The sequence below is a fragment of the Antennarius striatus genome, chromosome 2 (assembly GCF_040054535.1).
Source record: "Antennarius striatus isolate MH-2024 chromosome 2, ASM4005453v1, whole genome shotgun sequence".
NCBI lineage: Eukaryota > Metazoa > Chordata > Actinopteri > Lophiiformes > Antennariidae > Antennarius > Antennarius striatus.
The window spans coordinates 27105380-27129121 of NC_090777.1; the positions used below are offsets into that span (position 1 = coordinate 27105380).

A 23742-nucleotide genomic window follows, 5' to 3' on the forward strand; every position below is an offset into this window, starting at 1 on the left:
TTGTCTCTCAATCTCTTTTTTTGCTCTTTGCATTTTTTCATGCTGATTTCTGCCTTTGTTTCAGCTCATTCCATTCTCTTCCTCGATTATATTTTATTTCCACTCCTATTAATCAGCACTCTGACCTCTCTCTCTCCTGTTTCTCAGTATCCATGTTGCTTTCTCTCTCTCTCTCTCTCTCTCTCTCTCTCTCTCTCTCTCTCTCTCTCTCTCTCTCTCTCTCTCTCTCTCTCTCTCTCTCTCTCTCTCTCTCTCTCTCTCTCTCTCTCTCTCTCTCCGCATGTCTCCACAGACACTCTGGATACCAAGGGATGCCATCTCCCAGTGGACAGCTGTACCTCTTAAATCACAATGTAAACATGAGCTGATGTTCTTACCAGCTCTTATTTCTCCTACAATGGCCATGTAAGACAGACTTAGACCTCTGTGCCTCCACAAGCACTTCCGCACACTGTGAACACAGTTGGAAGATGCCCGCTGCTGTGGCACACTCTGATGATATTATACGAGAGCCATGGGCAGAAGGGCTGGCAGAACACGCCCCCAGCACAGCAACACAAAATGCACACATGTACACACACACACACACACACACGCACACACACACACACACACACACACACACACACACACACACACACTCTCTCTCTCTCTCTCTCTCTCTCTCTCTCTCTCTCCCTCTCTCTCAGAAGGATATTAAGCTGTTGCAACAAATTTACAGGGTTTTTTTTTATACGCATGTAAATGGATTGACTGTTAAGCTTATATAAAAACATGGGGTCGCTTCAAGGGGAAGGAAAAAAAAAGAACAAAAGAGGAGACAGGAAGAGATGGATGATGAAATCAGTTTTAACAATGAATATGATTAAGCTTACGAGCCGACCTTGGCTTACCCTCCCTTACATTTGCCCTCCTGTCAATCCATGTTTATATCCTTCCTCCTGCTGAAGGGCATGACAATTAATTTCATTCTGTCACGTCATGAACATTATAATTGTATTTGCTAAAATGTTGACGTATGATTCAGTGGCGTGAAATGTTAGGTAATATGAATTGTCAAAACATGCCTTACTGGTCCCTCATTGTAGATATTGTAGATTATCACCATGCACACATCCTGTGAGACATTTCATAAAGCCTTTAGTGTGCATTTTTGAAGATGATGTTCCTTCATTTTCATGTTTTGTATTCCAAATTTAATGGTTGATTAGTTCTTGCTGCATTTTCCAACTTTTTGCGATGACACTTGAGATCATATACATATAAGACTGAAAATGGACATCTTCATTGTGCTCTGATTCATGTAGAATAGCTCATTGCACATGCCATGAACCAGACTGTATCTTGTGTACAACTCTCTGGGTGTCAAAAAAGTGTGACAATATAAAATACAATACAAGATGTATATCTTATACCTCTGTTTCAGACTACAACTGCAAAATTTCCAGTTTAACTTTGAGTCTTACATATTGTTAGCTACTTTCATAATACCCCTCCTGTCCAGGTCAGTAATGTTTCTGAATATTTTGAATTGATTCACCACAAAAGTTAGCAGCAGCTACAGAATATAAATCACTACTACAGTTGTAAATCATTACACCTCCCAAACAACTTGCTTGTGACTCTTGACACCCCAAGTGTGTTTATGCTTGTCTTGATAGGTGTTTCTGGATGTGAATTGATGTGTGCATACTCATATACTGTATAAACCTATACTTGTTCTTGCTGCAGTATATACATGACACACATGCTAATTGATATATATGTTTGTACAAATCCGTATTAGAATTCCAAATACCTGTAGGATTTAAACTACTTGTCATTCCACCCTGCCTGGGGTTACACTGATAGGAGATTGTGGATAGGGGAGGATTTGGAGAGGATTTTGTATCTCTTCATCTTTGGATTTATAAATCCAGCTCAGGATATAAACAGGCCCAAGTTTTTAAATCCTACCAGTGAAAATGAAATTTCCCCTCATATTATAGAAACTTCCCAAGCATTACAGACACAGATTTGGGCTTTTGTATTTTTATTTTTCTGTTTTTCTTTTTTTTTTTTTTTTGATAGTTTTGGGCATACTTCCAGGTAGCCGCCAACATCATAGAACCTTTAAGTTTCAGTTGAATTTCACTCAGCAAATCTTACTTAATTATCGTATTCCATTTCTGTGTGATGAGAATTTTTCTTTTCTTCAACAAACATGCCATTTTTCCTATGTAAACATATTTGATATGTTGTTTTATTCATATAAATGTCTTTTTCTTCCTCTCTTTTCGGCTTTTCCCTTCAGGGGTCGCCACAGCGAATTAGTTGCCTCCATCTAACCATGTCTTCTGCATCCTATTCCCTCACACCAACTACTGTCATGTCCTCTTTCACTACATCCATAAACCTCCTCTTTGGTCTTCCTCTAGACCTCCTGCCTGGCAGTTCAAAATCGATCCTATCCTTCCTGGTCACTCCCAGAGAGAACCAACATCTCCACAGTTTTGTACACCTTTCCTTTCATTTTAGCTGAAACTCTTCTATCACACATCACACCTGACACTTTCCTTCACCCATGCCATCCTGCCTGTACACGCTTCTTCACCTCTTTTCCACACTCTCCATTTTTCATATAAATGTACTATATCATATTTCAGACAAGGTTTTTTTTTTTAGATATTCAATCTTCCATTTATTTAATGGTTTCTTTTATTATACACAAATGATGAGGTTTTTGTGTAACAGCCAAATTAGACCTCTTTTCTTTGTTTCTTCTATGCCAATATTTCCATTGTTTTTACATTTTTTAGTAATGCAGATGCTCCTGTATCCTTTTTTATTGGCTTCAAGATTTACGTTCTCGCTGGTTTTATACCATGTGTGTTTCCATTGCTGTTGCCCAGCATCTTAAATTAGCCTCTCCTTCTGGGTTTTCCATGTGGGTGTAGAAATGGTGGGCTGCTGAAAGGATCTGGCAAAGCTTATGATGGGATAATCTGCACCTGTTCCTCTGGGCAAGGGCTAAAACAGGCCACAGCAGCCCCTAACCATACTTAAACAATTACACAATCTCTTCACAATCTGACATATAGTGGTGTAGTCTGTGTTTTCTTAAGCTATTACCCTTTTTAGATTCAGTCTACCTGCACATTCACTTTATTGTATCAACCTGTAATACTGTATTATACAAACAATGCAATCATCCAAATGTACCTCTGGTGAAGCAATGGATTAGGCTGTGAACCAATGTCAGTAAATATACTCCAACCAACTGGTATGCAACTTTTGAATACCACTCAACAGGATAATAAAATGAATCCTTGTCCTAAAAGACAAATCACAACAAGGCAGTAACAGTAATGTGTGTATGCATAAAAAAATTAATATATGTGAAATATAAGAAGACATTCTCCATTAAATATTTCAATGATAAACTGCTTTAAATGAAAAATTTAAGAGGTGACACAAGGCTGACATCAATACCATCAATACTCATTCAACAGCAACAAGAACGGCTCAGTAGAGAGTGTGGACTACCTGCTGTAGAAGTTCTTTTCCTGCACTGTTTGTGTGTGTGTGTGTGTGTGTGTGTGTGTGTGTGTGTGTGTGTGTGTGCGCACATGCGTGAGAAAACAAACATTGTAATGTCTCGTTTACTCCCATCCAATCAATAATTTTATCATTACTATTATTTAATCAGTCATTAAAAATAATTAAATGAAAATATGAAAACTTCCATTCATTTTGAAAAGAAATATGAGTTTGCCTCACTTCCTACCACAAAATGAGATCAGATCACGATAATTACACAACTAGTAGACCATCACACTTGATTTTAGAGCGCTGCTTTATCTTCATTCTTCTTCTTCAACATTTTAACACTGTGTGGTGTTACAGTCAGATCATGCCATTTTGAAACATACAAATCATACTCTCAGTATATGAAAAACTGTTCGTCAACATTAAGTCTGCCTCATCTTAGTGCAATGTTATTTCTGCCACCTTCTTTTTCATTTAGTTTAATGCCTTTAAATGCTCTTCAATTATAAGTTAAGCTCTAAAATGTGCTCCTGGAAAGACCTACAGACCCCAAAAGCACAACAAACCCCCACTGAGAGAAAGCCTGGGTCCACTGAGTCTCAGTAGCAGGGGGTAGGAGAAGAGGAGGACTAAGGAAAGAGGAGCCGAGCCTGTGGTGAACGTGTCAACCTGTCCTCAGCCAAAACTGAAAAAGCTGAGACGTTGTGATGTCAGTCACAGTTTTATTTCGAGTAAAGAATTCTGGTCAGATCTGCAAATTCACAGACCTGATGGGATGAGGCTTATGGAAGTGAGGGCAGCTCTTGGTACCCGCTTTGAAAATGCCTGTCGGAATATCAACAGGGAGGCAGGCTGAGGGATAAGATGTGTTTCATGTTGGCACAGAAAGAGAGCTTTGCATTAAAATCATGTGAAACTGCGTTTTGTGTGTGCTTAGCAGCATCTGTAGGCATGTGTGTGGATAGCACACCATTACACAAGCACACATGCTCTTTGCCTGCTAGAAAGATAGGATGACACATGTATGATGCAGGGTGTAATTGCCCTAATGGCCCATTTTTTACCAGCAGGGTTTTTGCTTCAATTGAAGTAGATGTGTTCCCGCATTTGGGGGATGATGAAAGATGCACTTTGATTCTGTGTAATAATCTCTCTCTTGCCTGTGGGATGACTCCTGTGTTAAACACCGTGTACTTTCATTGGAACACACAGAATACACACACATCCCAATAACAGCTGTGCTGTCGCTCTTTCAGCTGTGGGCATTCAAATGAAACTGGATTTCTTTCAGAAGAAATTCTGGACAGCCAGCAGACAGGTACACGTCCATCATGAAAGAAAAAGTTAAAAACATTGTCCTGTCTGAGCGTTTCCATAAAAGTATGAAGACAAAAACATTTGATTGATTTTTTTAAATTTTTATTTTCAGTGTGCAGCATTGGATGGGAAATGCTCCATAAGCTGTGACGATGAGGTTGGTCATCTGCGTTTAGTTTATTGAATGTCCGTAATTAGGTCGGTTTTATTTCTTACAGTTGTTTTCAATTTAACAGGACATTAACTGCTACCTCATTGACAACAACGGCTTCATTCTGGTAGCAGAGGACTACACACTGGTAAGTTATTAACACACATACATAGAGCCAGATTGGGCAAGACAAAACATGAATAGTAAAATTGAAGTACAAACAATGTAAACACGTTTCTTTTTTTATTGTGTAATAAAATGGGGAAATTTGGGTTTAACATTAACTCATGAGAAGATATTAGTCAAATGTCTAATAATAAATAATAATTATACCAATTTATTTAAGGGTAACTTTTGTTAAACTCAAGGTTTACAGATGCAACAACCAAAAACCAATAAATATCAGGACATACTGTACGCAAGAGGATATACAATCAAAGCTGATAGCTAAAAATCAATACAAGGTCAACAGCTATGATCACACAGAATGGATGTTTGAAAAGATTTTGTTTTCAAGCAGGTTTTGAAAGTGGGGGAGAGAATCTAATTTCATGGATGGTTTGTGGGAGAGAGTTCCAGAAATGAGGGGCTGAACGACTGAAACCCCTAAACCCCGTAGTTGATAATCACGCAGTAAGCAGAGTGAGGAACACGGCGCAAAAGCTTCAGGAGGACGTGTAGGGTTGAAGGAGGTGGAGGGGGAGGTATGGAGGTGTGAGGCCTTGGAGGGACTTGAAGCCAAGCAGGAGAATCTTGTAATCTTTGCAGTGTTTGACGGGAAGCCTGTGCTGTTGCTGAAGGATGCCAAAATTAGACTGCGATTATTAGAAGCGATTGTTTGTGACAAGAGTGACTGCCTGTTTATATCAAGTGACGTTTAAGGTTACATCAGAGCGGATGTTGTTGGAACAGTGATGAGCATGTGGAAATCTAAGAATGTGCAAAATTGTAATCTGTGACTATATGCACAGATTTTATATTCGATTTCCTGTGTTTTTCACTTTCTCATGCATATTGTTGATCAGACGGCTCACAGGGAGACATCATGCTGCCCTCGCATCGGCTTAGTCGTCACCGGATATGCTGTCACTCTGGTTTTGGCTCATCTAGAAGCCAGTCCATGGGCTGTGACTGCCCTTCTTTTTCTTCTGCACGCTCTTCTCATGTATCTCTCATTAGCGGGCTCTTTGCTCAATGTTTGATTTTAACATGGAGGCGGCAGAGCATTTAGGGCTACACCTGCCAAGTTGGTTCATCTCCCTGTTGCCGTGTAGTGAACATGCCTTCAGCGTGAAGTCACTTTGATGCAGTTCAGCAGAATGTTACCTCAATGCTGCGAGCAGTGCTGACTAGGTGTGCATCACCTGTCAGAAAGCAGTGACAAATGGACTTGACCTCTTAATAATCATTAATCTTAATGGTTTTGAATTGTGTTATTTGGTATGCAGAAATAATTGTTTGTTAAGAAGACTTTGCAGACAGTTTAACCATTCAAAATTGGTGAATTCCAATATATGAGGCAGGATTTTCTGGCTTAACTTTGCCTGAAAAAAAAATTTTTACAAGGTGCATGGCCGATGGAAAAATACCAAACATGTCAAAAAGTGCACACAACACTCGATGTGACATCAACAGATATAAAAATGAGAATGAGGGGTGCAGAGGCCTCTTGCTAGATCCAAAGATGAGGCGGTTGTTCTTTGTGATTATAATCAAAAACTGATCCCATGTGTTTGCGCAGCGTCACCAGGTCATGTTTGTTTGAAAATGACAGGCTGTTGGAAACATTATATGGGGGGATATGTCATCATTAGTTCTGTCCACAGAAAGGCATGAAGCATGTTTGTATCACAGATTTTTCTCATGGGCATTTAGTCACTCGGTGTAACAGAGGGGAGGACCCCACAGATTATTTAGAAAAATAGGGTGCCTGCATACTTTGGTTACATCTACTACCCCTCTGAACCAGAATTTGTGTCTATATTTCTACCTATAAGAGCTTCTGGCTTTATAAATACACAGTTTGTTTTACATTTGCATTTATTACAACTTGTTTTATTGAAAAAAAAAAATCAAAACCTTCTTCCTCAGACTGGGAATTTTTTTGGAGAAGCAGAGGGAGCGGTAATGAGTAAGCTTCTACAGATGGGCTCTTTCAAGAGGTAAGAATTTCAAACAGGACGTGTGTTTGGGATGTGTGTGCTCATACGTAGTAGCGCAAGTGTATGTAAGAGTGTGCATGTCAGCATATGTGTGTATAAATGTATGTGCATAATATAAGACCAGCCATGAGAGCATGTCTCCCTCTGCGCTGACAGCTGCTAACTTGGCCAATAGTGTTGAGCTATTCAGCGTTGAACTCTAACCCCTCGCTCAGCAGAGTTCCCCATTAGGGGATTACAGCAAATCTTTTCCTGAAACGAAGGAATAAGGAGTAACACACACACACACACACACACACACACACACACACACACACACACACACACACACACACACACACACACACACACACACACACACACACACACACACACACACACACACGCGCATGCACGTATATTCATGCATATATTGCTTTCTGTAGATTTGTGTCTCTTGGAAAATGCCAGCAGCACTGGGTGGTGACTTTCTGCAATTAATTTCGAGATTTATCCCTGGAGGATATCAGAAATCCGGAATGGTAGACACAGACAGACACACACTATGGTTCCACTGTGGAGTCGACTATTCTGGTGTAATTCTTGTGAGATTTTCAGTGAACTTTACTCAGCAAAAAGTTAAATTTACATTTGGACAGTAGCTCAAAAGTATATTTCTGAAATTGCATCGACTGTACCCGGCATTTAGTTCTGCCTTCAGGATGTGGGCCGTGCTGTCTCAGTATAAAAATCACGGGTGACAAACCATGGCACAAACAGACAACCACGCCTGTTTATCATATGGATGAACCTCAAAAGCTGACACTGAATGATTTTGAGTCCCACTCATGAAAAAACAAAGAGGCCTGCAAGTGCTTTCACTGATTCTTTAATGCCGGCTGACGAGGGATTGTTTAAAGCTAAGAAGGATGCATGATGACTGAATGATGTGACTTATGCCGGTACTGCATTAGCATGATGAGTGTTTGAGCTTATAGATCTTAACGCTAATGAATCCACAATGATCTGTCTTAACCCTGTGCCATCTGCAGAGAATTAACCGACTCAAATGTTATAAAAGTGCACAACTGGAAGTTGACTCAAGCTGCCAGCTTGGATTTATTTGTCTTTCGCATAAATTATTATGGGTTATTTTTGTTTCATTCTTTCTGTTCAAATAATACAAAATTTATAGAGAAAAATGTATTCCTAAGCCAAATAATTGAGGATCATGCATCTCACAACCACATTCTTATACTGTTATCACACACACATGCAAAAATACATTCATTGTCATACACAGAAATTAATTTAGCCTATTACGTGGCCTGGCTTAGCACTAAATGGTTCCGTCTGCACGACTTGTGTGTCACGAGTGCTGTGACTGAGGTTTACATTACCTGAGGCTGCGGATAGCCCTGGTCCACTCAGACATCACAGGTTCACACACAAAGAAGTGTCAAATATATCAGAATTCATCTACAGGCTATGTGAAAGACTGTCCTTTCTGTGTGTGTGTGTGTGTGTGTGTGTGTGTGTGTGTGTGTGTGTGTGTGTGTGTGTGTGTGTGTGTGTGTGTGTGTGTGTGTGTGTGTGTGTGTGTGTGTGTGTGTGTGTGTGTGTGTGTGTGTGTGTGTGTGTGTGTGTGTGTGTGTGTGTGTGTGTGTGTGTGTGTGTGTGTGTGTGTGTGTGTGTGTGTGTGTTAGGAACCCCTTCAATAACCTCTCCCAGACAGACCTAGACCTCACACCCTCAGGGGCTACTAAGCCTTTAAATCCTGCGATATCCCCCCAATATCCCTGAATCTTACACACACACACACACACACACACACACACACACACACACACCATCCTACCTCACTTTGTGGAACCTCCCGGCGGGAAGCTCTCAGTTTTCAGTTCTTTTCCTTTTTCCATTCTCGCCACATCCATCTAATATATTATCCGTAGGTAAAGCGGCAGTTATAGCAGAGGTGGGATCTTCCCTTCCTGCTCCCACACAGCAGTCAAAACGACCTCGCCAAGCATGTAATAGCAGAGATAGCATGTGATTCTAGGCATCTATCACCTCACCTGGGTCATATATATATACCTTACAAAAGTATTATTTCTTCAATCTATAAAAAACATTTTGTCCGTCTTACCTCACATTATCTGTTTTTCTGATGTCGTCTCATTCTCTGTCTTCTTTCTCTGACTTTAATCCACTAAGGGTCACACTGTATGACTATCAGGCTCTGTGCTGGGTCTATTCAGAGAGGAGTGACAGTGGACACAGACTTTTGGATGTGAGTCTTTACACACATTGTTTTTACCAAATTTGGGGATACACATATTGTTTTTCGCATGTTTTTAATGGCTGATCACTGTTCTGTCTCTGTTTCCTCCCCAGCCTTACTTTGCTTTCTTCTCAGCCATGAAGTGGATCCTGACTGAGCTTGTCATGTAAGGCCCTCATGTTGTGTGTGTGTGTGTGTGTGTGTGTGTGTGTGTGTGTGTGTGTGTGTGTGTGTGTGTGTGTGTGTGTGTGTGTGTGTGTGTGTGTGTGTGTGTGTGTGCGCGCGCGCGCGTGCGTGCGTGTGTGTGTGTGAGAGAGAGAGTCTTCTTGTCTGTTGGTAACAACACACGTTTGCTGCATACGTGTACGGTGACCTCTCCTGTCAGATTAGATTAACTGCCTGTTTGAGACTATAGATCAACTGTAGGTTTGTTTACGAGCTCCTCCACATGTATGTTGACATGATCAGTGGTGATCATGAGCAGTAATGGCTACCTGATGTTTCCTGCTGTCCGGGTACTGCAGTGATTCTGTGTTGTGGAGTCTTCCCGGGTGGCCTGTTGTTGCTATCGGTGTATATCTGGGAGAGATGAATCGTCGATGCTAATTTAGCAGCCTGTAGCCGTGCAGACAAACGTTTGTCTTTTAAATGTTGGTGATCTCTCGACTTCTTTTTCCGTGCTTCATTTTCTGGCACTTCAAATCAAATCACAGTATAAACGATGACATGACTTAGTCAACTTATCTGTTATATCTACAGTAAATGTTAAAATAGCTTGAAACCTTGTGAGCCGCCTTTTTATATTAAAAATTTATCACATTTTATACAGTCATATAATATAACAAGCCCTAAACAGAGGCAGCTGATGATCATCTATTAAGTGATCTGTAAATAGGAAATGCTAATGTCACATTCTACTTACCATTATTTGACATTAGATTACATTTTATTTTTGGTTGGATTACTTTTCTTTTTGATATTTGGCATTTATATATCAACTATGTATGAAACAACCACTTAAAGCAAGTTTTTAATATAAACAGTTACTACTACTCCCATCTTTAGCTGTTGAGGAACATTTGTCATATGTGGAAAAAATGGTTGTGGTCAAGAATGTAATATCCTTCAGGCATGGGTTGATGTGTGTGTTACATGGACGTCTCTTTCTTCTTCAGATTCCTGGTGGAGTTTAACTTGTACAGCTGGTGGCACGCTGACCTCACAGCTAAAGGTAGGAGTACACCAAAACGCTGCTGGTTCTCCCTCTGTACACATGTATTCAAGACTTGGTGCATACACATCGCACTGTGTAATATGATTTTTTTGTTTTATGTCTGTCTGTTGAATTTGTAAATTTTTTTTTTTTTTTCATTTTAAATTCATAGTGTGCAAATTAGTTCAGGTTTTAAATAATAACATCTTACCAAAAAGAAACTATGATATAGTATCTAAAATGAGAATGTGTGGGAAACTTTTCTCAGATTTGACTACATACTATGATTTACATTCATCTTTATTTTTGACAATCTTTTTTTTTTTCCTGTTTTTTTTTAAATATTCTCAACTGAACCATTAATTGCAGGCTTGAATAAATTTCTAAAGTTCCATTTTCATGCATTTATTATTTCAATAAAAGTCTTTGATTTAATGTCCAGAATCAGAATTGAAAGTGTAAAAAAAAGAAAGATCCCAAACAGCTCCTGTAACAAATGGATATAAAGCTGTGAACAATAAGAAACCCTGAATACTGAGGCATCCAGTATTCAGGGTTCTGCTCCAGTGGAGCTGCACAGTGGCCAGCTAATCAATGGAGAGCACATTGTGTTAGTTTCTAACTGTCAGTGTATGTGAAATTAATGCATCATCATAAATAAGTATGATCACCATGATAAAAGTAACAATAAAAAACAATGCCCTTCACTACAGCTGATAAAGTAAAAATGTCTTATTTCATAATCAGATACTGATTTATATGAAAAACCATTCAAACTTCAGAGATTAAAGTTCATCTTTTTATATAATGTTCCCTGCTGTTACTGTTTTTTGTTCGTCATGAATGATAACATTTGCTTTCTGAGTGAGAACATTTGGCAAAATTACAGTGAAATTATTTTTATTTCGAAGTGTTGTTGGAGGGAAGTTTCCAGGACTTTAATTGCTTGGCTCAGATGCTCCCGATAATACGAACTGTATGAAGAGAAATGCTTGAAATATTCATTGATACTTGTAACAACTGAAAAACACTGCTGTATCTATAACACACCTCAAACCTAAACGAAACCACAAGTAACAATAACAAGTAGGATCTACTTTTTAAATTACTTTTAAATTGACCATTGGAATATTTCATTTTGGTTTATCTGTTTAAAAATGAAATAAAATACCTTGATTCAGAAATCCACATGAATCAGTTGTAGAATTATAGGAAATACTCAAAGAGGTCGAAGTCTTCCCTCTCATTTCTATCTTTTATTTGAAAAAGTATTTTCAACAGAAGGAAGGGGAGGAATAAACACGTATTCAAAAGAGGGTTTAAGACGTTTTATTACTGATTACAAGTGAAACAACGCTACGAATGCACATGCACGATGCTGATCTGTGATATTAGGTTTCAGTCCAAACCCCAAACTTGTAAATCCTAACAATTCACAATCTTTTGTAGACCGTGTTATGATTCGCTTACAGTTGGTTGAAAAGTGGACACTTTATCCGTCAGCCGTAGAATTCTGGTCTGGAAGAAAGTTTTTCTAACGCAGCCTTTTGGAGCCACTGAGTCAGGGAAGATATTTTATTCCCGTAAAGAGGAAATCTTAAGGATTTCTAAAAGAATAACGCAAAGATGAGAACACACTGAATCATACACATTTTCATCTAAATCCAGATCTCAGTTAGTCTGCAGGCATAAATAAAGGATTACGTTTTAAAAGATAAAGCAATGCTGCAGTCCATGAAGCATACCAAGTAAACAACCGACGTCCTCAACTCTGACCTTTTGTCTTCATCTTCACTATCTCCCCTCCGTTTCCTCCTCTGCGTCAGCGTGACCACTGGAAAAACAGCGCAAAGAGGCACAATCCAAAACCCTAAAATAAAAATGGCAGAACATAAGATTACCTCAAGTGACCTCGGTTTGAGAGAGGGTGAGGGTGGGTGCGCATGGGTTTGGGTGTGTGTCAGCCTGTCTGCTTGTCGTCACATTTGTATTTGTTTGTGCATCGGTGGGTTATGCTTGATGGTTTTATGATCTATAAGGATGTGTGTTACATTAGTTGTGGTCGGAAGCCATGCCATCATTGTATCAGAAAAAAAATTAATTATTTTTCTCTGTCACTCATTCTTTTCTCCATTTAAGAAAAAAAATTGTCTCTTTCCTCCACAAAAGCGTACACACTTTTGCACAAATTACTGCCAAGCTACGAATACTGTGATGCCTTTTGTTTTATGTAGTGTTGAAATGTGTTTGCCTGTCTGAAATTAAAGCCTGACTAAGCAGCATCATATTCTTGTATTAATTCCAGCCAAAACTAATATTGACTTTTTTCATGCGTTAATGTGAGAGGGGGGGGGGGAGAAAGCGGGAATGAACCACAAAATGAAACTTTATAAAACGCTTTCCTCGCACACACTTATCCCAAATCGAGGGAGGCTGAGCATCGCTGCTTGCCAAGCAGTTGAGACAATTTCACAGCTCGCTAGCCTCAGGTCTTAGCAGGACTTTCTATATCTTTTTACAATACAGACACAGGCCTGTCACACGCAGCTGAAACATCCCAATTTTGCAGTCAGTAACCCAATCTACATCGCCACTCAACCTGAACTAATCCCAGATGTTTATTCATATACTTTAGGCTGCATTTGTCACATGCAGATAATTTATATACAAGACACACACACACACTCACATACATATTAACCCTGCTGACAAGTGGTGATTAGCCGGATCCGATTTACAAATATCTGTCACGTCTACTTGAACATAGCTTGTCGTTAAAATTCAACATTTCAATACGTATTTGGATTAGAATAGCCTTATTATAATAAAAGCATGCTGATAAAATATCGTCCCCTGGACTGGATTTTGCTTCCCTCTTCTTTCTTTTCTGTAGAACTGTTTGAAACCTCTGGGTGGCAGGAGAGTTTAAGCAACACCACCACAAACGGCTGGCCTAGATTTACCCAGCACAAGAAATGTCTCAGCCTCAGAGATTATGCTTCTTTTTTGCAAAGTCATATTTTTTTAATTACAAATTATTTTACAAAGAGTTTTAAAGAAAAACACGACTAAAAAAGAACTTGTTTTATGGCTTTCTCACTCAATTTCTTTTCCTTCCTTGTTTCCTCACGTTTCCTTGGGGCAGCTGAGAGAATGGGTCGGACCATGCAGGTACCATGCGACACAGAGTACCCGGCGTTCATCTCCGAAAGAACCATCAAAGAGAACACAGGCAGCCTCGACTGCGACGGCTGCATCAAGTATGAGAAACACACTTGCAGACACACACGTGTGAACATCAACAGCAGTGTGAATATCTGTTTGCTGTTAAATGAAACACATGTTTGATCAGCTGCACGGTTCCATAAAACAATGTAACAAAGAAAAAATAATTATCCCATGAACTCATCTTTTTTTTAATACCTTTTATCCGTTTAATCCCCGATAATAAGGAACACATTTTAATCATTTGTTGTATGTTGAATTCTTTTTATCCAGGCAATCCATCAGACGCACACACATATACACAAACACACAGACACTCACTCTCTTCTCAGGCAGTTTGAAATATGAGGCATTAAGAGATGAGGGAGAGCGGTGGAAAAAAGGCTTCCTTTAAAAATGGGAAAATGAGTGTGGTCCCCATTAACAATTTGGGCTTTTCTGTCAGGCAATTGTGGGGTGTTCTCTAGATCCCTCCAATAGACCCTTCATTGCTCCCAGCTGTGGAACTGCCAGGGAAGCTCAGAGCCCGTTTTTTTTTTTTTAATGTTGTTTATTTGTGTATGTGTCTGTGCGTGTGTGCATGTGTGTGTGCGTGTGTGTGAGTGTGTGTGCGTGTGTGTGTTTTCATGTTTTCCTTGTGTGTCTGCTGTCGGTACTGCCCCACAAGGTCAGCAGAGAAACCACTGCTCTGGGTGCAAGGAATAAATTGTGGTTGGGGATGCAGTCACATCCCAAATGCAACCCCCCCACCCTCCCACACCCCCCAACATGCTTACTCCCATCTGCACACGCATGACAGGAGTGTGCTTCAGAGAAGAACAGCCTCCCCTCGAACGATGCTGCAAGTGCTGCGCTTAGCAGGAACGGTTGTGTGCCCCGACCGACAAGTTGCCTTTAAATAAATCTTTTTTAGAGCACAATGAATTTGACAAAGTAAAATGGGAGTTTTTATTTCAGTAATGTGGAATTTTATTGGTCATATTAGTAATAGAGGATATTGGTGATAAACATCTGTTTTAGATTATAGGCTGACTGAGGCCTTTCTCATATTTTCAGCGAGACGTGTGTGTGTGTGTACTTTATGCTCTTGGAAACCCCAAGTTTTACCTTTAAAATCTGCTTTTACTATAACTGTGTGTGTGTGTGTGTGTGTGTGTGTGTGTGTGTGTGTGTGTGTGTGTGTGTGTGTGTGCGTGTGCGTGTGCGTGTGCCCGTTTCCCCAATGCCTTGGTGAGACAGAATGGCATGGCAAATGTGTTGGCAGCTTCCCGGGACTGAAACGTGTCACATGTCAAACAAGAGAACGTCGTCAATGTCACTATCAGCGAGAAAACTCACAGTTGTATGTCCTTCTTCCTCCACAGGATTTTTGTCATCCCAGATGAGAAATGTCCGGAAAAGAGAGCCTTGAGCTACAGCTTTCGTGTTTCAGTTTGTAACCATGCCGTCATCCGTAGGACATTCATGAAATTTGTCACGGGTCACAGTAATAATTGTGTTGCAGCGGACTTAACATTCCTTATTGTGACTCGATGTACTATTATCACAGCATTTCTATTTCTTAACTGTCATGGAAAGCAGTCCCCTTCTGACACATTTTCAGATTTCCAAACGTTTTTTTTTCAGCATTCCCTTTTTTTCATTGCTCCTGTTACTCAAGCAAGACCTACTTATGTCTTTTAGATGCACTAATATCAACAGCTGCTGGAAGTTAGGAATCCAGACATCAGCTCAACATTTCAAATAAAACCCACCAGATGTAATTTGCAGCTTGGATTGATGTAAAATGCGTATTAAGGATTAAAAAAAAGAGAATAGTAGGATAATGGTGTCCATTATCCCCTAATCTAATAAGAGAAACAAGTCAGATGACAGCCTTGTGCTTAAAACCCAGCAGTCTGTTTGTTGAGATTTTACTGGCACAATTTCAACATAAGGAATTATTAAATGCTAAATTACTTACCGTAATGGACGGTCAAATTTCCAAACTGTGAAGAAATTTATTTCTGACAACCATATTGTCCATCCAGTTATGGTTATGGCTAGACGTGCAATGATTCAATCATTGGAAAAATGCGAACATTCTCTGCTAGACACCCAAAAATACCCAACTGCGTTTGGCCAAAGCTTACCGCAGAATGATTTCACCATGAAAGTAGGAAGACTTTGCTACTGGTCTGCATCAAAAATTACACATGTGTTAAGCACAATTTATTATGAAATAATTTCATCTTAGCTGTAACCTTTCAATTGAGCTTCAATACATCCAACACCAGAGAGATTAAACTCTTTCCCTTTATGACCAAATTGTTTAGATAAGCATTTTTATCAGATGCTGTGATGCGTTCTGCCAAAACTTTAAAAGGAAATGTATTCATTTATCTTTTATTTGTGTCTCGCTATCTTTTCCTGTACATCAGTATATTCTTAAAGCATTTCTTCATTTGTCTTCCATGACTTATGTTTCTATCTTTTCTCAAACAAACAAATTGAAGGAGGGTGATTTCCAGTTCTCAGCCATCCACTAGCTACTGCACTAGGACACCATGTTAGGATAAAGACACAACATAGCATGCATGGATATTCATAAATGGTTGAGTTGGACAGACCTAGCTCTGCAGGGGTGATTATTAAACATCAGTAGATAATTGAGTCTGATTGGACATGGCTTGGTCTATTTGCTGGGCTGGTTTGGTTTGGTTTGGTTTGGTTGGTCACAGTGGGATGATGATATTAGAGTGTGGTGGATTGGTGCTACTCGGGGATTGGAAGCTGTGGTCAGATTAAATTGGTCATAGTATTGAATTATTAGGGATGGATATTTTCATGATACTTGATATATTTTCATCAAGTCTCCCCCTTCATCTCAGTTTCTCCTTTAAAAGAGTTTAGAAAGTTAACTCATGCAGAGTTTCTGCTTGCGTTTGTGTGTTCGGTCATGTGTGCGTGCTCTCATACCGTTCTGATAAATTTCTAACCGTGAACTCAGTAAATCTACCAGCTGCAGCAGAGAAGAGGGAGGAAAAGGCGCAAGAGATAAAGAAAGAAAGGGTGACAGAAAGAAGAGATCTTCTTTACGACTTCACTTCTTCATAAAGCTTATCCACGGTGATAAATCACAGGCAGAAGACCGAGCCGAGGCCCAATCTCTCAGGCCAGTTAAACACAACCATGGGAAGCTGTGAGCGTGAAAGTGTGGTTCCCATTTGTCTCCCTTTGGATTGTTTTACATTCGGCAACACTTCACTGGTGCTTGCTTTGGATAGGATCTAAGAGAGACAAAAGAGAGGGAAGGAAAGAAAATGAGGAAGAAAGAGTGGGTGGAGTGAAGTATATGTGTGTCATTTGGTGTGGGTCTGTCCGTCACTGTATATCTACTGATAGCTGGCAAAGAGACAAACCATCATCTTGACATGCTTCCTATGTGCAGTCCATTCAATGCGTCGTCCCCCAGCCAGGAGAGAATACTTGTATTTTGTAACACAAATCTTCTGAACACATGGAAATTTACATCACATCAGTCTACCTTGTTGATTTGCCAATCTGACTTTCACTCCTTTGCTGCTCTCTTTACTCATATTTATTTTTTGTTTCTGGCTGTGTGTGCTGTGATCGACAGGTCCTTTGTGATCCAGCAGATCCCCAGCAGTAATCTCTTCATGGTGGTGGTAGACAACAAGTGCGACTGCAGCATGTTTGAGCCAATCACCATGGACCCGGTTGAAATCATGTATATCCTTCTGAGAACAAACTGATGCAAGAAAAACCTTGACATTCTTGACAGAAAACTCCCTCAGAAGAAGATAAATGAATCAATGAATGGTTTCTGAGAGTGACGAGCACTTTTTCCAGTAAGACTTACCCCACACCAGTGAGAAAAATAACAGTATTACTTACTTATGTTATTAAAAGCAGTAGTCTACTCTCCTCTGCAAGGGTCACATTACTAAAACCACTGTGTGTCCTTCGCTGTAAGACCAGATCTGGTGGAAAGTCTTTGAGACAGCTCTCTATTCAAGAGTGTGTTTGTGCGTGTGCCAAATCAGTGATTAGATACTGATACTGACACTACTTAATTATTCAAATGTTAACTGCTGTTTATTTTGTTTTCAGACCCTTTTTTAAATAAAAAAAAATCTAAAAAATAGTATTGTTCTATAGAGCAACCTCTTCTGCTGCTGCTATTCTTCTAGCATTGCTCAGTTTGCTTTCGTTATCTTTGTCGTGCCGCTGCATCTTTAGCATCTTCCCAGGGTGCACTGCATTTACACTATATAATGAGAAAGAGACACAGTCAGCAGGAAAACACCCTGCAGAGAAAGCACACTGTCTATTATATCTTTAACTTCAGCTGCACATAATGAATCTCTGAAGTGTGAGAGGTTGAAGATTCAGAAAGACAGAAGGCGCCCAGATACTTGTCACCCTTTTCACCCGGAGGTATCTGCTCTACACACACACACACACACACACACATACACATACACACACACACACACACACACACACACACACACACACACACACACACACACACACACACACTTGTGAATTATTAACCAAAGTCTCACCCTTTTCCCTCAATAGGAGAACTCAATGGAGTGTGGAGGAGCTGTGGATCTCGCCCCATCTCTCATAGTAACACTGCTCTGCATCCTGCTGGCACTGCTCCATAGGTGACCAGAGCTCGCCACGCCTCTCCATCCAGAACACGACTTGGATCGGCTTGGCTCGGCATGCAAAAGAATCGCAACAATGCCGTAGAGCAAAACACTCCTACCCGTAGATACCTGCCCAATTCCAATTAGCCACCTGCAAACCCTAGTCCAGACGGTTCCTCCCTACGAGGCACTTGTATGAAAGGATTGACAATTGATAGCGATTAAAGGTGCTAAGTGTGATCACTACAGGTGATTTAGCAATATCACATGAACTGCATACAAGAGGCGCTTGGGGAGAAACAGTATTACTGCTAGCAATGCACATAGTATGGTAGTTTAGAAACTCCATGAGTGGTCACGCTTACATTCACAACACCTTGTTCAGTCTTTTCAGGGCTGGGTTCTGTAGCTGGGTTTGGAACTGGGCATCAGAGCCACTTAACTGGCAGAGAAGACAGTTGCACCTTCCACTGGCCCACTCTGACTTTTCACGGACAATAATGAGTCTGAGGATAAAAAAAAAAAAACTACAGATGATGATTATATGTGGCTGGGGTTGTAATAAAAGTGCTTGTCTGATGATTTTTTTTATGACAAAACAAAAATAATTTAAAGTCTATAACTAAAAAAAAAAGAAGAGAGTATTATTTAGAGTTTTATTTATGATTTGCAAGTGGTACCCATAAACTGTGACTATGAAATTTTGAGTCATCTGATGTGAGTGATTGTTAATATTTGAGGTTTGCCTTATTGAAAAATATTGGTCCCGTTTGTGTACTTTTTAAATAAAACGATGTTTAAAAAATTTAGTGTTGAAAGTTTTTCAGTGAAGCTGACCTTCAGTAGAAAGATTGTGTTAATATGAAGTATCGGTTCTCATCCATATACATTCATGTACTAGTCCTATTGTTGTTGGCAGATCTTTGAGTGGTTGAATGTGGGAAAGTTTTTGGCCTTCATATAACAAGAGATGTGGCAGACTGTTGTGTGTATATGTACATTCATGCGTTTTTGTGTGCGTATTTGGCGTTTCATTCATTCATGCAAGCCTCTGTCCCAGAGGGCCGTCTCACAAGAAAGAGAGACAATCAAGACCATGACACAGGAATCGAAGGCCAACCGCAGCAGACATATGTATTTGTTTAGGAAATAGACACAAACAATCCTCTTGAAAAACATGCACATACATGCTAGAATTGGATTGCCGTCTCATATCTGTGTGTTTATGTAGAAAAGACATTCAGAGACTTTGTCAGTGCCAGGAGTACACTTCTATCTTCTGGTCTTCGGGTCAAGACCAAGGTCCCGGTAGTCTACAATGAGACAAGCTTTATTGCCTTCTCTTTCACCGCCCATCAACTTAGCCTCACTTCCTTGTGCACTGACAAGATAATTCCCATTGTCCTAGTGGTCTAATCCATCCTCTACTGTTTCTCTGATCTTGTCCCTAGAGCAAAATTCTATGTGAATCATATCCAGTTGATCCTGCTCTTCCTCATTCTATGGTCCAAAGACTCTGACTTGCTGCTGGGTCATTTATCACTGCATAATGGGACTGGAGCTGTTCTGGGTCAGGCATCCAATCTGTGATTCCTTTTTTCTGGATGAATTATAGGAAAGTCCATCCGTTGCGTATAGAAGTCGAACCTGGAAAATTTTCTCTGCCACAATGACACTACTGTTGCCCTCTCGGGGGTTCTGTGAGTGAAAAACGGTCAACACTCATTCCACTGGTGAAATGGGGATTAAGATTAAGCTGTTTTTCTGCAATATGACATGACAACATTCAATTTGAAAAGAAACAAAACTGAAGACTTTGTGTTAAAAATTGATAGGTAATCGATAAACCTGATTTTGTGGTAAATAGAAGTGTGATTATAGGTTTCAGTTTGCACAAAAATATTCACATGGGTAAACCAGTAAGTGCCTAGAAGCCCTATTGAAGACTAAGCCACTGAGAGAAACATCATTGATAGTACTTGATGAGAGGGCCTCCACATTCTTTCCCAATGATCTGTTCTAAGCTGCTGCTTGTGGTGGGAAGGAACCCCCTGGAGATGTGTCATTGATCACTGGGGCACAATGCCTTGAAGTGGCCCCGCAGTTCCAAACACTGTTATCCATCAGGACTCATATCTCTCATGTTTACTTGCCATTATGTTGCCTGTATGAGAAAAATTCTTTACTAAAACACTAGAAGACCAAAAACAATAAATTTCTCACATGTTCATATCTTCAAATGGTTGCGCAAACACCCACAGTGCTAATTATGCATTTTTCACAAACACCACATACACATATAGAGGCGGTCATGCAGAGGGCAAAGCTTTTGGTGTTACCTCCGATGTAGTGGATAACACTGGTGGTTAGCACTGAGGACCACAGATATGTTTAAATGGAAATGATTGTGAGCAGCTGAACCACAGCAGGACCACACACAGGTCTGGTGAACGCAGACCAACCGTGGCCAAGATAAGCTGGAAAACAAACACAATTCTGTCGGCATTTTACAAGTTGGTTAATTTCAATTCCACAATTGACTGTATGTATATATTCTTACGCTTGCACAGAGGATAGGGTTACCATAGCAAGTAGCTACATTAAAGAAAACAACCATACAAAAGAGAAAGAAGAATTTTTAGCATTTGGCTTAACGGTATTTTATTAGAACACTGTATTTTGTGGGATTTAAGTCTTCATGGTAAGGATTGTGCATTTGCTCCATCACTGACATTTAATGTGAGGATATTATGGTCATCTCACTGTAAGCATTAGGCTGTCAGTTGTCCTTCACCTTACTCCTGCTCCTCTGGCTCAAGTGGTGATAATCACCAGGCTTCTTCACTGCTACACACACACACACACACACACACACACACACACACACACACGCGCACACACACACACACACACACACACACACACACACACACTTCAGAGACTAAACTGTAGTAAACCCCAAAGACAAATTTGTTCCCGTTTCTGCCAGGAGACATTTGCTGCCAAGGTTGAGTAGTGCCAGCTGAAAACATACCATCTCCTATGCAGAGTGAGGTTTGTACCTCATGCTGTGACAGGAAGAGAAGCCTTCAGTACTTGTGGACCTCTTGGTGAGTTTGAGGAGCTGACAGCCAGCTGTATTAATAATCTCCCTTCCTCTGTCTCTCACATTCTCACTTTCATAGATCTTCTCTCTGTTTCTCTCACTCTGTCTCCGTTTCTCTTGGTCTGTGTGAATAAGTCAAGAATTGAATATATATATATATATATATATATATATATATATATATATATATATATATATATATATATATATATATATATACACAGTATATATATATACACAGTATATATATATACATACATACATACATATATATATATATATATATATATATATATATATATATATATATATATACACACATTTATATATATATACATTTTTGCCATCTGATCTGCAGGTGTTCAGAAATTCATCATCAACACTGCCTCTAAAGGTAGGACTAGAAAAAATTTTGACGCGGCAGCATTGTTTTCTATTGTCACAGCAATAGAAAATAATAATAATAGTAATAATATTAATAAATTGTCCAGTTTGAATTTGGACTTGAAAGCAATCATCCTACCACTGTTTGACCAACATGGTACATGGTTGACCATTCAAAGCTAATTTAGTTGTCGTTTTATTCAGGTATTAATCATGAGGGGAAAAAAACACATTTTACTAATGGTGGTTTTCTTCAGGATTTAGCTTGGAAGGTATGTCAGAAACACATGACCTCGGTTGAGGAGTAATAACAATGGGAGTCTCAGGACCCTCTGCAGTGTCTTAGCTGTTCAAAACCTCCAACTTTTTACCTGGAATCAGCTGGAGCCAATCATCCAGATTGGTGGTCACAGCCCATAATTCTCCACTCACCACTGGAACCACTTTGGTTTTTCGAATTCAACATCTGTTCCAGCTGTTTCTTCGGCCCCTGGTGCTTCTCGAACATCTTGCGCTTCTTTCTGAAGTTACTGTCAGCTGGGATCCCCACATCTATCGCAACTGCCCTCTCCTGCTCCTTGTCAACCACCACTCTGTCTGTTGCATCTTCATGTCGGTCTAGGATTTCAAGTCCCACATGATCATAGCTCTGTCATTCTCAACCACTTTCATTGGTGCTTCCCACCAGCACTTAGGGATTGCTAATCCATACAGATGTTCCTGTACACTATCCCAACTGCTTTGTTATTATTCTCAGTGCAGTGTATCTCAGTGTGTATTTTACACCGTGCAGCTATATACTGGACTGGTCTTTGGGGCATTTTCAAGACTTATGTTCTGTATGTTATGGTAGACGCTTGCCTTTATGGATGTGGTGCTCAGAACCTCCTGAGAGTTTGTCAGTCCAGCCTTTTCCTGCCACCTGTACATTTAAAAAAAAAAAAAGGAAATCACTTCCATTAACTGTCAATGAAACCTCTCATACAAGGTTTTGGTCTTCCACTGAATACCCACTTACCCCTCATCTGCTTGAGGCATTCTCTCAGCGGTTTATCTCAGGGGCCTGTCCTCCAGATGTGTTCATAGATACTCGTTGTTTCCATTTTTCATTGCTCATGGAGTTTCAGGATGCTGGATATTGGGCAGAACCCTCTGAGGTGCTGAACAGCAATGAGGAGCACCTTTGTGGCACTAGAAACACCACGCCTAGAAGTTCACAACCACAACAATCTGGATGTGAAACACATGGTCAGAAACAGCCAGCCCAGCAACCAGGGGACCGACTTTTCACCTGACTCAAATAATTAAATCATTAAACACAAAAACTAGATTTAAGTCATGGAATAAAGGTGGACCACATTAACATTCATAAGTCTTGATTCAAAACAGATCTGCATATTGATGTATTACAGTAGAAAGTACATTTTAAAATGTTATTATAGTGAAAGACCTCCAAGATATTTTTTTTCTCTCACAATGATGAGAAGTAGTGGTGCAGATTTAGTGCATGCAGGAAAAAACTCATAAGAAACAAGAACTATATTAGATTTTTGCTCACTGATGATGATAGATGCAAAATACATGTTTGAGAGGAGGACATAATGCACCAACATTTTATTCCAGACAGGTAGCCATCCAAATGTTGAATAAAAAACCAGGACAAATCAGACATGTATATTTGGCGTTCTACTCCGTACTTATGCTAACAATATTAGCATATTCACAGCCTTTGTAC

The 23742-nt window shown here is 39.8% G+C and overlaps 1 protein-coding gene across 1 annotated transcript in view; it reads left to right on the forward strand.

The window, feature by feature from the left end:
- cacna2d3a (calcium channel, voltage-dependent, alpha 2/delta subunit 3a) overlaps positions 1-19286 on the forward strand; it is a 94601-nt gene extending 75315 nt beyond the window's left edge. Inside the window, exons 26-36 of the mRNA XM_068341710.1 lie at positions 4785-4846; positions 4958-5002; positions 5082-5144; positions 7088-7158; positions 9352-9427; positions 9532-9584; positions 10594-10649; positions 13777-13891; positions 17476-17588; positions 18214-18296; positions 18444-19286. Coding sequence (XP_068197811.1) covers positions 4785-4846; positions 4958-5002; positions 5082-5144; positions 7088-7158; positions 9352-9427; positions 9532-9584; positions 10594-10649; positions 13777-13891; positions 17476-17588; positions 18214-18296; positions 18444-18536 — 830 coding nt within the window. The 3' untranslated portion in view covers positions 18537-19286. The remainder of the gene's footprint in view (positions 1-4784; positions 4847-4957; positions 5003-5081; positions 5145-7087; positions 7159-9351; positions 9428-9531; positions 9585-10593; positions 10650-13776; positions 13892-17475; positions 17589-18213; positions 18297-18443) is intronic.
- Positions 19287-23742: the final 4456 nt, after the last annotated feature.